The sequence below is a fragment of the Scaptodrosophila lebanonensis genome, unplaced genomic scaffold, assembly GCF_003285725.1.
Source record: "Scaptodrosophila lebanonensis strain 11010-0011.00,11010-0021.00 unplaced genomic scaffold, SlebRS2 tig00000001-arrow-pilon, whole genome shotgun sequence".
NCBI lineage: Eukaryota > Metazoa > Arthropoda > Insecta > Diptera > Drosophilidae > Scaptodrosophila > Scaptodrosophila lebanonensis.
In genome coordinates this window covers 22,309,216-22,325,616 of record NW_022060529.1, presented here as the reverse complement: position 1 = coordinate 22,325,616, position 16,401 = coordinate 22,309,216, and the positions used below count along the sequence as shown (strand labels likewise).

Genomic DNA, 16,401 nt, shown 5'->3' with positions numbered 1-16,401 from the left:
AAAAGCGAAAGTAAATTACGAATCTACGTTCTAATAAATACGCCCCGCACATTAGCTTTAAGTTCAAGGTTGCACTCAAGAGTGGCAAATCAAAATTAATTACAACAGGGTTCTGGGCGTTTTTAAAATCTGTTTTCATTATTGTTTTTGCTCTGCCAGCTCATTATGGCTTGGTTCATTTGATTGACTGGATTATTAGCATCGCTGCGTATGCGCAATCTGTACTCGTATTTGCTCTTTTAAATTAAGTAATTGTGTCCAATTTGTGCCATTGGCTGGGTGTGAATACCATTTTAATTTATGGTTTATTCACTGACATCATCGAAAGCGCACCTTCTAATGAGCATGCCCCACTAAATAATCGTACAAGAATTTCCATCATTCCCATGCTGGTGTATTGATAATAAACAAGTATGTAAGAGTAGATGTGGTCTAACAATGGCAGCGCTAAAAACTATTAGGCTATAAAGACATGCAAAACAAAGGCGGCAAGCGGAACTTGTCTCGTGCATGATTTGTAAGTTTTTAAGTCGTTTAGTGCTATCTAGATTGTATGTCATTTTAGATGCCTTTGTGCTTGCTGAGTTGAAAATTAGTTGCAATTTTCGGACCGCGGAAGTTTTTCCAAATGGCTTTGAACTTGATTCTGTGGGTGTGCCAAGCTTTTCTATTATCACACATCTTGGCTTCCCAAACGGAAGGAAATAAACCAAAGCGGTCGAATGAATTACAATGACCGCGAGTTCAAGTCGGACTTGACTTTGTCTATGCCTAAAGGCGGCATAAATTACTGGAATTCTGCACTGAATGCCAAAATGTTAAATGTTTCCAAGAAAAGTAGACATATTTATTATAGGCACAAAACTGTTCTTTAATTTGATTTTTTCCAATCTTGAGTGAAATCACTTTTAATCCCGTTCTATTATCCGGCTTGCATAATTAGTGTAAGTTGTTAAATGTTTAATTATAGTACCATTTAGTCCAGTACTACCTACTATTGGAATTTTAAGCACACAAAACATAAATATTTTATTTTTATTCATTTATTTATGAACAGCTTAATGAAGCTTTAATTAATGAAGATATTGTGGAGTTGTAATAGAATTCGATTCTTTAAGGAACTTTACTTTATTTTAAAGTTGTCTATAGATTATAAATAAATATAAATATATCCTGCTAGAAAAATTCGACCAGCTCTGTTTTTTATAGATGAAGCCACTATTATTCGTATATATTGTCTATATATCAATAATATATAAATAATTATGTGCCCATGTCATCCATCACCCAAGGGCGTACTCAGGGGGAAGTCATTATTATGGCGCTCTATTTCGCCTCAAAATGGAATTGAGTTGGATTTGTTGAAGTTTTTTCATTGATCATATGCATTATTTAATCGAAATTGTAATTTATGTGGCCCCCCTTTGGAAAAAGGTGCGTACGCCCTCGTTCGTACCTATTAAAATAATGTTAAATATTTTGAGAAGGTACGAAAAAGTAGTCAATCTAATGTTTTGTGGAGAATTTATTTATTGATGTACTTACGCTAGGAGTATAGATCAGTACGCCCGTGTGGAGGAAGGCAAGGATTTGAGAAAGTTCAAGAGCTACAAATACAAATTTTGGTATTCTTATTATCCTATCTCGTAGGCAAACCTATTTGTTCCCCCGCTTTTAGTGATTTTCCATGGTTGCCAATAACATCGGGTTATTGCTGATGTGTCCGTATATCATCACGTTTTCATTATGGAAGGTTAGTTCTGAAGGAAGTTATAACCATTGTACTATATAGACGAAACATCGATGTACACTTATGACAACGAAACTGCACATAATCCTATATCCCTAGGTATTTATATATTTTGTTTTTAAGTAATTTAATTGTATAAAATATTAAACAACTTTTTTATTGATTTTTGGGAATGTGTAGATAATGTAGTTTATTGCTTTTTAATGCGATCTGCATATTAGGTACAAACAGAATGTTTGGAATGCTTAAAAAAGAAAACAAGAAGAACGTTCGCTTCGACAATTGGAGCTCATATGTTCAACAAGTATTGCGCATGCGTCACCGTCATCTGATATCTTCATGCATAGATGACTTTTGTGAGCTGTTGGTCAGCACCTGCAGTTACACTTTTAACTTAGTGCCATTACAAACAATCGTACATACTATACATACCTAGAAACACAGATACTCACACAAACAGACTGACTAACTGACAGCATGATGCGTTGCCAATTGTGGCGGACAATAGAAATGCTGACTGACCAGTGACTGTTGGGAGGTTGGGAGCGCCAACGGCAGTATAAACTAAGATGCCAAGCCACAAATTGCTCACGGCGTTGGCTCATTAATTTCAGTTCAAGGCGCTTTGCGTAAACTAAGTTGTGCGTTCAGTTGTTGATTTGTAAGCGGAGCGAAACACTCGTGCAACTACCTCTATACACACTATATGTACATATGATTATAGAAACAACTACAGCAACAATAGCAATAATAAGACGCCAACAAATTCGCGCAGACTACAAAATTTCGTTACATATATAAGTACTTGTATGTACGAGTATGTATGTAGTTTTCATTGTCTTGGGTGTGCTTGGCTGATGGCGCCTCCAATTGGAGCGGCTGCCTGCCTAATTTATGCTTCCCTACGTACCTGGTCACCTATTAATTATCACATTTCAGCAAGTTGGTGGTTTTGTTGTTGCTGTTGCTTCTGTTTTTTCTTTTATTTTTGTATTTTTCTGGCGGCCAAACTGCAATTATTTGTACAGCTCAACGTAATTGCTTCAGATTTATTAAATGGGTCAGTTTGTTTGTTCATTTGTTGAAAGCACTTTATATACGGTTTTTGAACTTGAAGTTGTTGTCTATGGTCTTATACTGATTTGAGTAACTTTGACCTTTACTTAATTGAATTGTGGCAAGTTTTTCTTTCATTTCAGTTGATGACAAATCACAAATATAACAGATAAGTCTATTTGCTTCAAGACACGAACATAAAGAAAGGAGGAGAGTATAGTCGTATCTCTGAATTATCATTTTTTATGACTAGTCTCATAGGCTTCACTGAATTTTTTAAATGTCTTGACATTTAGTGTGTGATCTTAATTCGTGCTATTCAATATGTTCAATTATATAGGTATTTACGTGATAGTTGTGTTGCTCTTGAGCTTCTTTTTTCTGGTATGCACTAGAGGGATATAATCAAAAGCAATGATTTGGGAAATAATTGTTGTAATATGCATTTGCAGCTCATAAATAAAATAATTGATGTATTGGAGAAACGCGACGAACGATTGCAGTGCACTGCCAATGCCAATGTTAGTTGTAAGTATCCTGTACCCATTAGTATAAAAAAAACCAAAAGCCCTAAATAGGCTGTACAAAAAAGTTTTTGAATATTTTTTTTTTTATTTTTTTTTGGCCATAACTTCCTTCAGAACCAACCTATCATGATGAAACTTAAGACGATGACATCAATTGTATGTAATTTAAGTTAATCACTAATATTGGTGGAGTGGGGGTGTAGCTAAAAAAAAACCATTACCTTGATCCTTGATTCTAGCTCTTGTTCTTCCCGAGATTCTTTCATTCATGCAGACGAGCGGACAGACGGACATGGCTATATCGAATCGTCTGAACAAGAACATATATAAATACTTCTTCTGTGTGTTACATACATTCGCACTAAACTAATATGCCCTTTTACCCCTTTGGTACAGGGTATAAATATGTCCTGGGCTAAAAAGTGAGCAACGTATAGCCAATATTTTGGCTAATCTTTCCGCTTTGACAAGCACTTAAGTGCGAAGCTACCAAATACTCGAGTGTTTCAAACCTACCGATAAGATATGTAGGCCTAACTGTGTGATTATGACTGTTTCATTAGTTAGTTACCCGATGGATTTTTGTCAATTCATCAGTTGTTATAAAGCATCGACTGTTGATTGTTAGGCAACGCGCATTATGGCAGCGGTTTTTCTTAGTTTTCTCTATTTTATCATTATAATATCAATCGTTTTTATTAGGGTAAGTTCAAGGTAGATATCTTGCGACTTTTGTTTCTGAGCCGACTGCCATTGACAGATTATTTTTAAAGAGTGCAAAAAGCAAAATTTGGAAAATGGTGTTGCCGTTGATCCAGAACAACGAATTCATTATAGACGTCACGGTGAAAATTCGACAGATGCTAGTGGTAAGCAAATACATACTCAATACTAGCCTAGTGTTCTTGCCCAGACGAACAGTAAAGTTTAATAACATCACACTGTGCTCTTAATCTCGTTATGCAAACGCGCTTATCTAAATTTCCGTATCGCATGCTCAAATAAGTAAACAGCAGTGGCGTAGCCAGGCTCTTAGTTCTCATAATTTAGTGGCTCCATTCTTAATTAGAGCCTCTGTTTGCAAAATACAAGTAGTACATAAATAGTAATTATTATGATTTTTAATTTTTTTCCAAGCAAAAGCCAGCCTGAATCTATCTTTATACATTTTTGGGTTATTCTTAATAGCGGGGAAAGTTGATAGAAAAAGAAAATATCAATACATAAAAGATTAATAAAACCTTTTGTTGAAGGGTACAACTCATCAAACACTTTTAAATTCTTTAATAAGTATGCTAAGGTTCTTTAATTTGTACAGTTTTTATTATTATATCAAGTTTTTGGCAAACATTCGGATATTGCTCCCCACTTCCCAAACGTGCGTACGCCCATGGGAAATGTTCAACTCATGTAATAGCTCATCTAAAAATAGTTTAAAGCTCTCCATGCCTATCATTGGCGAACTGCTGTTCGTTTAACGTGTCGCACGTATTGCTGTTTAGGTATTACAAGTAGGATCAGTAAAATTTAATGTTGCTGGACATTGATAAAATGTCGCTCCTGGAATGGTACTATATAGTCTTTCTTGGGCTTATTTTTTATATAATTTTTCGGGTGAGTTTATTAGCTTAAAGCAAACTCTAAGTGGCAAAGAGCTAAAGAAATATATTGGATTCCAGACCTTTTTGGTTTCTTTGGAATCTTGGAGTCGCTGCTCTTGGAAAAGCACCAACAACTCGGGTAAGCTGAAAGCACCTAGTTAAACATCTATGTACTTGTATGTGATGCAAAGTAGCACAAATTTGTAAATCAAATGTAACATTTTAAAAATATTACCTAAAAATTGAATAGTTGTTGAATGCAGACCGAAATTTGTGCGCATTTCTTGTAGAGGGCAAATGTGAATGCTTCCAATGTACCCGGAATTCTGGTTCTGCGGGCTTTTTATAATTGTTGTAATCACATTGATTGTGCGGGTAAGCAGCAATTTCGTCGCCTTTGACAACAATTTGATCGACAGTGTGCTTAAAGGAATGCTATCTGTTCATCAAATTGAAAGTGGAAGAATGGCAAGTGCGTGTCTATGGCCGACTGCTGCGCCATGAAATGATGCTGAGGCTGGCCATTGATGGTAAGCAGCCCTTCGAACTCCACAAAAAGTACCAATCCAAAATGTGTTAAACACCCAAAACACTCGTAATTATGAATATGAACGAAAGCTTCAGCTTTAGCTGTTGCTGCTGCTGCTGCAAAAAGCTCTGGTGATAAGATAAAGGTAGTGCTAGTAGAGAATGTTAACCAGATATGGGGCCCCTATGGGAGCTATAATCCAAATTGGCTGAAAACAAATGCAAAAAGACGCAGAAGAAAAACTGTTGCTATATTTTTCAGCGCTCTGCACAGTTTCTTGTCACTTTTTGATTTTCATTCAAACAAAATTGAAGCTGTTTTTGCTCAGCTGTAAAATGTATACGAGTGATATATTCTACATATTTCTGCTAGTCCTCTTAATTTTTCTTGTAAGTTTTGAAATCGCGTTCGAGCCAGCTGCTGGCATCTGAAGAACTTAACTTAACTTTATATTTCATCAATCCCAGCTGTGCTATAAGAGTTTTCAATACAATGTTGTCGATGACTACGCCATTGATTTGGAGCAGGGCCGGTTAGGCATTCCTTATGGATTGCCAGGTGCGTATAAGTGTGAAAGTCAAATGATAAACGTACATACAAGTATGTTCAACTATGATAGAAGTATTGACATTTTATGTACTCTAAATAATGCTTGGCTTTCTTTGCCTTCATTTTAGGTAAAGCAAACAAATTTTTACTTATAACATAACAAACCCGAAATCTCATCGCATGTGCTAGCCGCGCCCACATACAAGTATAGTACATAAATATAAATAAGTATAGTACATATATACTCACATAACAGGTGATTAGTAATCACTAACTTTATTTGGTGATAAGAAGGTACGGTTTATTTTTGATTGCGCATTCAATTTTCTATATTCGTCATTATACGATAGTGTCTTGTACAAATCGAATCGCGGCGGGCTAAGTGAGTTTTATCGCTGGTGCGAAAAAAATTTTCACTTAGTTATTAAAAGACAAGTCGGGAATGGACGCCGCGTTGATGTTTTTTTGGATTCTGGTAGTATTTGTAGTTTCCATACTGTTGCGCGTAAGTGTTGACTTGAATTGAGAAGGACTGTGAAGTGACAAATGTGCCCAACTTCAGGTGTTATGCATGTGTCTTTGGCGCAAGGATGTACGTAATGACCGACAAAGCTCGCCAACACAAGCGCTGGGATATACGAGAACTGCGACGGGACAAAATCGTCGGGTGCTGCAACAAATTCGCATCGACCCCTCGACCGCTAATACAAACAGAACTGTGCAGGGCACACGTGCAGGTGAGCTGGAGAGTCGATACACGCGAAGTCACTGCTCCCTCTTGCCTGTATGCGAGACCGAATTCCACTTCAAGAACATTGCCTTATGAGGCTCATCCATCACAAAATGCTAAAGTGGCGGGCTTCCTGAATTCTAAACGATAAGATATTTTCTTATCGTTCAGCGTGTAGCCACATTGAACTCATATCTACATGTTTACATTAGGGTGTTCAATGCTTCGATTTCACTAGGTCTACTAAATTATTAGAAATCTGATGTCATAGTGTTTATGAACAGAAGGGGTAACGGATATATAAGTCAGGTTTTGTTAGAATTGACTTTATCTCTCGAATAATATAAAAACAAGTAAAAAAGCTAAAGTCGGGTGTCCCGACTTTGAAATACTCTGTACATATGTGTCGAATAATTATGCGTGTATGTGTGAATTTCTGTGTGTCTGTGTACTTGTATGTCTCGTGTGCCTGAGCAAATCAGTAACAACAACAATAGCTGCGGGCACTACTTGGTCTTATGTACATATACGGCTATAACTTCCTATCATGATGAAACTTGGCATTTGGACTTATAATAACTAAATGGAGGTATTTGCCAAGTTCGAAATTCCAAGAATTACGGGAGTTAAGATTTGCTGAGGAGAGGGGGGAGGGAGGGAAAGTTCAAAATACACATTTTCTGCGTATTCACATAAGGCATCTGGGACTAAAATTTGGTGTCCGTAGGGGTTATAGTCTCCGAGATATAGGCGATTATACGAACGGAAAAAGTGAGGGGGGGGGGAAAATAAAAAAAAAAAAAAAAAATGCGAAGCGTACACACAAAAGGCATCTTTGTGCAAAATTTTGTGTCTCTAGCTCTTGTAGTCTCTGAGATCCAGGTGTTCATACGGACAGACGGACAGACTGACAGACGGACAGACGGGTTGACCGAAACCCTGCTGTGTAAATATTTAAGTAAATGAGCAATTTCGAAAATACTTGTTTATCACCGCTTTTGGAGAGGTGATTAGTAAAAAAAAAAATTAAATAATAAGGAAGCATCTCGGACTAGATGTAGTATATTTGTTCGGGCATTTAGTTTTGGCTTTGTCGGTTAAGTCTTGCAATTGAGGGCTGAATTTGTGGTCTTAATGGTCGTAGTTGCATACTTGTATTTGTGAGAGGTTTTCATTTAAAAAAAGGAAGCCGGAGTCACCCTCATGTATATATATATATATATATATATATATATATATATATATATATATATATATATATATATATATATATATATATATATATATATATATATATATATATATATATATGTATATATATATATATATATATATAATATAATTCATGGATTTTCTTGGTGTATGCCAATAATTGATAAAAGATAAAAATGTGCGATACATATTCAATTTCATGTACAAGTAGCAAGACTGAAACCTTTCATTGTAATAAAATATCCATTCAGTTGTGGTGCATAGCTTTAACTGTAAACAATTAGATGGTCACCATGTAGCCATTAAAACGGTTACAAAAAATTAATACAAAATGCTATACCAGTTAGCTTTTATACTGCTGCTTTTAATAATATTGATCGTTTATATTCTGTTGCGCGTAAGTCTCTGCATTTTTTCGCCTTGTTCCTCACAACTCTTTTCTTAAGTTAAATTCTTTAGTTATGCTATAATTCATGCCGTCATTATAATTGGAGATCGTTAGTATGTGTTAAAACTCGCTGTTGCTTTCGTCGACCGACGGCTAATGCAAATGTCCAAAGTTCAGCAGGTGAGTCACACATTTTGTAGTTTCCCGAGTTAATCGCAACGTGCAGATTTATAAAAGGGGTTCTGTCCAAGCTATAGCCTTCTATGGCATTGAAACACAGTTGGAAAGATTCATATGGGAAACGTTTTTCCGGTTTCGCCTAGTAATTGTTTTTATGCTTACCAGCAGCTAATTGAAGAACCAAGCTTATTAAACGCATAATTTGACTTTGTCTTTGTTACAAAAAGCTATTTCATGCTTTGTATTGTTTTAGGTGCGTGTTTATAAATTGCTCCGAATTAATTAACAATTGTGTTAACTAGTTCCCCGCTAGTTTCGTTTCGTATGGTTTGCTTATTTTTTCACACATTAGATTCTGGAAAATTGTTTGTGTATATATCTATTTATTATGTACTATTACTCTAATTTGGCCATATAATTAGCTGTCCAGTTATAATTTCAACTATCAATATAATTTTTTGCCTCTGGTAATTTACGCCACATCTCAACTGAACTGAATAGTTCTTTATATTAATTTTGGGGTATATTGCTGGAAAAAAGGGTGCCAAGGGGTTAAGAATACAAGTATTAGCTCAAATCATGCTTCTTCTTTGATAAGCAAACACTCATTATTTTGATATCCTCAGCTATAAGGGCCGAAAAACAGATTTAATGTTTTGGATCGGTGCATAATTTCAAGTGATTCACGCACACTTTTTGTTGTTCTTCTTTCGTAGGTTATTCCATTAAATTGTTTTTAATCTTCATCATTAAATTGTTATAGAAATATTCATCTAAAGAATCGCATTTGTTAGTTGACAATTATGTACGTACACCTAGCCCTAGCTTAACACGGGGGTAACGTTCCGAGAAAACCTCGTGTTAAGCGAAATGGTTTTAAGCGAGACATGGACTCTTTACAAAATATGGGGTTGTGTGCTTCGGATCATTATCCTGCTGGAATACCCAAATTAGTGGCATTTCATCACTGGCATATGGCAGCATAATATTCTGCATTATATGCACATAAAGGTGGCGATCCATGGCATTCCGGATCCAATATATAAGCCCCGCGCCGTAATATGAAAAACTGGCCCAGATCATAATACGAGCTCCTCCGTATTTAACGGTTTTCGTTGTGAATCGATGGTGCATTCAGTGTTTGGTGGCCGCCTAACATACTGACGAGACCCAATTCCACCATAAGGCGTGATTTTCGATTCATCTGACCATAAAATGTTTCTCCATTACTGCACTGGCCAATCAATGTGGTCTTGTGCAAATTTAATTCGTTTTTTGTGAGAAGGGGCACTTTCCTTGGACTCCGAGCTGCCAAATTATTTTGCAGTAGGCATCTCCGTATTATTTGTGTACTAGTATGGAGATTTAATTCATCTCTTATATCGGTAGAGCTCGCAAATGGGTTCTGCCTAAAGTATAGCGCGAGGTCTTCCACGTGCTTCAGGGCCTGGGATAAATTTTATAGCATTACACACCGTTGTAGGAGAACAACCTACTATATTTTGGACTTCATTGTAAGTTTTTCCCTCAGATATCAATTTTTGAATGAGTGCACGTCGTTCAGGAGTGCAGTGCTTGGCTCTACCCATATCAGAAAAAAAAACAAACTAAAATGTGGATTGGAAACTAAACTATTAAAAAATAATTGAACTTACTATTAGCAACTTTTCGTGAGCTTAAGGAGCGACACACTTAATATTTTTGGAATGTTTGTGCAAGCACTACTATTATTTTGAGCGCGTAGAATAGGGATTAGCTGTGGAAAATGCAAATAACAACAACAACAAGTGCACAAAAAGCTAAATTAACGCGTCATTTTATTGTGCTCTTGTTGTAGATCACATGGTAGAAAGAAAGGATTAAAATTGAAAGGAAACACAAAAATACGAACGGTAGAACGTTGTGAAAAATATCACTACTATTATTTTGAGCACAACTGTAGATTTCGACAAATGCGCAACAAATTTTTTTCTTGTTAAAATTTCTGGTCTTTTAAGATCCAAATATTTTCAAAATTAACAATAAGCTATTCCAAATGTTGCATATCTTTCATTAACAGGTTAATCTTATTAAAAAGGAAAATATTTTTAAGCATAAAAAATGTTAAATCAGTTGGCAAGTGGCATTGGCATATATGTACATATTCTAATTATAAGCCGGTTTCGTGCTAAACATTAATTGGCTTTTAACCGATTTTTGTAGCACACCTTATAAGCTAAAAGTATTTTTTCCAACTCTCTTATTAACTGGAATGGTCTTTCACAGCTGCTAGCATATGCGAATCCTTTTTAAAGTTTTTCTATCGTATAAGAACGAGGTTTTCAGCGAGATGGAGGTCGTGTAAAGAGAGGACTAGGAGTAGTATACCTACATACATATGTAGCCAAGTGGCAGATACTCTAACAATTTCTATACCCTGAACCCCAAAAGGTATACTGGTTTATATTTGGAATGTATGTACATATTTATGTATGTAGTATGTATGTACGTATTTAACATACAACCTCCTAGTTCCAAAAAAGGACAAGTTTGTGATTTCTTTACTCGACACCCTCACATATACACTGGTCGGCACAATTATTTTGACGAACTGTACTCACGACTATCGGTGCTGGTTGCTTTTAGTTTCAAGGAATAACGGTACAATTTTCATACGGGATATTGAGTTCATAGCAACAACAATATGTAGGCAAAATATTTTGTCTATTACTCTTCACACCTTTTTTCTACAAATGACAATGTGAGTTGACTGCGGATTCAGGCACGGCATAAGTATTTTGACCAAACCTTGTCGCCGTTTTCGCGTACGTTTTATCAAGTGATACTAAAATAACTTTGGTGTAACAATTTTTGTTGACCTTTTTACATTATTTTCATTAAAATTTGATTCAAAAGTAATCGATACAATGGTAAAAAAGACAGAATTAAGTTATGTTGTTAGAGCCTCAATAGTGGCGAAGTTTAATGCCGGCGTAGCACCAAAAGACATTGCAAATGAATATAATTTGTCGCGGCAAACAGTCCACTATCAAATTAACAAATATAAGACCCACAATGACGTCAAAAACTTGCCTAGATCAGGTGCTAACCGCAAAACAACACCCATTGAAGATCGAGTCCTATTGCGGGAATTTAAAAAAAATATTCATTTAAAGCCGCAAGCTGCTGCAGATCAATGGAATAAGTCGACCAAGACTCCAATCAGTGAGCGTACTGTTCGGCGACGCCTAAAAGAAGAAGATTTTAAGACATACAAAGCGAAGGACATACCTTACATATCAAAGGTGAACAAGCTCAAAAGATTGGCTTTTGCAAAGGAGCATCTGCATAAGCCAAAAGAGTTTTGGAGAAGCGTTCTATGGACAGATGAAAGCTCCTTTGAATATAATTCATCAAAAACAAAGATTTTTGTAAGGCTCCCACAGTTTCAAAGACAAAAAAATATCCCCGTATGTCAAAAAGTGAGCCATGGCGGAGGCTCAGTCATGTTCTGGGGATGCATTGCGTACAATGGGTTAGGTGATTTCGTTCCCATAACCGGCTCAATGAACCAGCAACAATATTTGAGTACCCTTAACGAAAACGCATTCCCTTCCGGTGACAGGCTGATTGGAGAATCATTTATCCTGCAACAGGATAACGCCCCATGCCACAAAAGCAAAATGATAAGAGCATTTTTAAGCGATGTTGGTGTTACTACTCTGGATTGGCCACCACAAAGTCCGGACTTAAACGTTATTGAGAATGTGTGGTCTCTTGTAAAACGTAAAAGAAATGCGTCTTTGCATAAAACCGAAGAAGAAACTATTTCCGAGGTCACTTCTCTTTGGAAAGAGATACCATTAGAGGTCCTTCAAAATTTAGTGGACTCAGTTCCAAGACGTCTTCAAAAAGTTATCGAAGCCAAAGGCGGGTATACATTTTATTAATCTACCATCAATTTCTTATGTTTTGTTTAGTATTAAGCTTTGTTTTTTTTGTTAATATCCATTGTCAAAATACTTATGCCAACCCATGAAAATTACCTTGATTTATAATTTTAAAAGTTCTTATAAAAATATATCCTTTGAATTATTTTTAAGTTTGTAATACCAATATGGAATTGAGAAAAAAAGTTTCCTTTGATATCTTAAACCAATAACCAGTTATTGACAAAAATGTATGATTTTCTTCTCGTCAAAATAATTGTGCCGACCAGTGTATGTTCACATGAAAACTACATAATTGATTTATTAATTTGAAAAAAAAGTTAATTAGAAAATCATTGATATATTTTGTTTTTGTTGGAGTATTTAAAAGTTGTACCTGCCCGACTCTAGCTTTCCATTCTCGTCTGTTTTGATAAATTAATGGATCAGCTGCGGAAACTTTAAACAGATTCACCACTCCTGAGTGCCAAATTGTATCTTACATATTGTAGATTTGGTAGAAAAATAACTAACAAATACTTATTAATAATAAATATTGTTTTTAAGAATAGACTAGTCTGACCTTTTCGTATGGACGCATCTTGAAATCACATGCGCGTGTCTGGATTTTCGTTCATTTCGCACATAAACCCACACATTCTCTCACTTACATCCACCTCAATGATAACTTGATTTCGTCACATGGCCCGTTATCTTATCGCACTCGGCCCAGCTTATCATTATCGCAACATGTCATTCGCGGCGAAATATGTACGACGCGACGATGCCACTCACACCTGCCGCTGCCGCTGCCTCTGCCACCCAGAAACGAGCTCCCAAGCGGTCGCTGATAGGACAGTCGTGTCGCACCCTGAGTAGCGCAACATGAAATATCAACAGTTAGTTAGCTAACGGTTTTAATGTGGAACGAAGAGTCGCATTTGTCTGAAAGTTGGCATTTAATAACGGATAAAAACGAGCGTGGCCGCGATTGCTGCTAGCAATTATACCGATTCGCCGGTACAAGTGATGTGAGGCTGTGGAATAAATATACATACTCGACATACATACATACATATGTGCATACTCGTATAATGTAAAAATGGACGACACGACAAATAGCATCATTGTGTATTTATCGGCCATGTTCTTCGTCTTTTTCTCGTGCGTCATTTTGTGTTGTTTTCTGCGTCTCTGCGTTTGGGCATACATTGAGATTTGTGGAAAACAAAGAACGGAGCCGAGTAGCCGTCGCTTGGGTCGCCGAGATGCTCGGTGTGTGCGACAGGAAAGGGGTAGGTTTACGACTCCAGAGTAACAGTCGAGTCAGCACACAAATTGCGAAACTCCATGTCAAATATTGGTCGAAATGTAAACGATCGCAGATGTTTTGTCTAATCGCAAGCTGCGTAGTTTTTGATCGGTTTATAACTGACATACATACATACATACATACATACATACATATTATATATGGTACACGTACTTTGGCTTTTTTGTCTTCGATAAGGAGGTGCTTGACTCTGGTGGTTTACACCTAGGCAAGTGGCTCCTAAAGTCATTTTATCGGCTATTCGTTTATTTTCGTATATTTTTATTAGGCGGCAATCAGCTGAACTCATAAGACATAAGAGCTCGTCTATAACTAAAAGAGTTTGTTGATAAGATTGGTCGGTTTTCTAATTGGAATTCAGTATTTTATGCGCCTTCACGGGGCGTATAATATGTTTGCTTCCGTATTTCATTAAGTACCTGTGGATTTCTTGAGCAGTTCAGTTAAATATGAATCTATTTGTTGTATATATAGCCTGTATTGCCATTATATTTTTGGTTTTACCCATTATTTACATGGCGTTGCAGGTAAAGATTGGATCCGTAGAGTTTGACATCAACTTTTCATTTAAATAATCTTCTTTAAGTTCTCACTGTGGTTTATATTGACAAAATGTTGCGGTCGTCCACCACAGCGGAGTAATAGGCGTGCACAAGATATTCAGTTGCGTCCATATACCCGTCAACATTTTGGTAACCGTACGTATACATCATTCCTTTGCAGACATAAGTATATGTATTTTTTGTATGGTTGGCTTCTATGTAATTATGTATACATATAAAATAGAGTAAGAGTATTCCAGGTTCGGTCGGATATATTAATTTCGCGTATAGAACCTGTGTCTAGTTCTGGTCTACTTCGATTGGTTTCAACGTAGAACTGCACATGCCAGTGTATATAATATCCATAGGATCCGTAGTTATTTTAGTTAGAGTGTTAAGTGGTTGGTTGTTTTAATATGTGCACATTTTACATTTTTTAAATGAAAATATATATTGAAATATTATGAAACTGGCGCTACATTTTTTCTTATAGTGTAATAATCTTGTGACTACCTTCGACATTGCCGAGCGATGAATTATAATCTTATCACATATCAATAACAATATGAGAATCGAAATACATGAAAAACTGAGAACTTTAAAAAGTCCAACTACACTAAAATCTGCGACTAAAGCGCCCCGTGTCGCTCATCATCTGATACGAAAGTTTGATTAGTATTAAATGTTCGTTGGCTGAACGAAGATGTGCTCCCGTAGTTATAGCCCGCGCTATGAGTTGGATTAAGGAATTTGGCATTAATTTGGCCATCTTTCTAGCTATTTCAATATTCTTTTTCTGCATATTGCCAGTCGTTTGCTTTTATGTGCGTATCGAAAGTCGGACATTGGCCAAAATTTTTCCAGCTCGAGTAAGGCGCCGGCGGCAATCACAAGTGTGTGGGCAGAGCAGCACCCGCCATCCGAGTGGTAACGTGTGCATATCATGAAGTAAACAACGCTTGGCGTATCTTATCGAAAGATTACGATTCTGATACATGAATTATATTAAAGAATTATTTGGTTTTATTAGTGCTGTGCGTAGTTTTGTATATTGGATGTAGATTTTTCAGTTCCAAGCTAAGTCGCAAAATGAGTTTGTCAGGAAATTTGGCAATAACTGTGGGCTTTGTGTTTGCTGTTTTTATAATAAGTTCATGTATATATGTATGGGTATTAATCATATACTATAGTTATTGAGATTTATAACAATTGTATTTATCAATAGCTGGCAATGCGCATGCACCATTCGTCGATGCTGCGTCGCCAGAGCCAACGTCGACGGTTGCGCGGTAACTGATTGGCCAAATGTGTTTGCAAATTAAGCTAAAAGTTTGTCTTTATTTATTTGCAGATCGCCAAGGCAATGTATATACGGGTTCTGATGACCGAGCAAACAATCGGTATGGAGATATATACTTTATTGAACCGAACAGCGAAGAAGCGGCACGCATACGCGAGCAGCTAGAAAAGGATGATAAGGAACTCCCCAGCTATGATGAAGTCATGCGCATGTGTAATCTGACCTCGCCAACACCAGCGCCAGCTGCAGTAGTAGCACCTGCACTACCCAGTAGCACCGATGGTGTGGCCATTAGCGTTGCTGCCTTACCAGCGCCGCCCTATGTCGAAGTTGATCCGAATGCGCAGCCTCCATCAATAACGCCCAGCTCTGTTCCGCCCCAATGCACGGTAGTTTCGCTGGAGCCGTCAACCTCGCGCGCTGCACAGACGACCACTTCATCATCAGTGATAATGACCTTGTCACAGACGGCCTCTAACACGGAAGTTTGAGGGCTGACTGGAGAAAGTACCCCCGTTTGAGGAGGTGGAAGTTGTCTTGTGCCACTCAGGGACGCACAAATTGGCGTTTGTGCGGGCCACAAAACGAAGAAGAGGAAAGATGAAAAATATGTGATTTTAGCATATCGATTTAGCTAGAAATTAATATTTTCGATAATTGTACATATTTATAATTTAGGCTGCAATAAAATAGTATACATACATATGTAAGTGGAAAAAAGCATTTAAATTTTAATACGATGACCTTAGATGAGTCACTATTTTGTATTCGTGCTACCTCTTGATCGTTTTTAAAC

The 16,401-nt window shown here is 36.8% G+C and overlaps 1 protein-coding gene across 6 annotated transcripts; it reads left to right on the top strand.

Annotated features, from left to right (window-relative positions):
* The first annotated feature begins 5,167 nt into the window (after positions 1 to 5,167).
* Positions 5,168 to 16,325, top strand: LOC115627764. 6 transcript variants are annotated; one of them, XM_030523583.1, is made up of 3 exons: positions 5,168 to 5,309; positions 5,365 to 5,464; positions 15,657 to 16,325. In XM_030523583.1, the coding sequence occupies exons 1-3, from the start codon at positions 5,238 to 5,240 to the stop codon at positions 16,094 to 16,096; spliced, it is 612 nt and encodes a 203-aa protein (XP_030379443.1). In that variant the 5' UTR covers positions 5,168 to 5,237; the 3' UTR covers positions 16,097 to 16,325. The 6 variants fall into 6 exon arrangements, with proteins under 6 accessions (XP_030379443.1, XP_030379451.1, XP_030379418.1 ...); XM_030523591.1 differs by lacking the exons at positions 5,168 to 5,309; positions 5,365 to 5,464 and adding exons at positions 5,799 to 5,852; positions 5,931 to 6,021; XM_030523558.1 differs by lacking the exons at positions 5,168 to 5,309; positions 5,365 to 5,464 and adding exons at positions 6,389 to 6,517; positions 6,575 to 6,749.
* Positions 16,326 to 16,401: the final 76 nt, after the last annotated feature.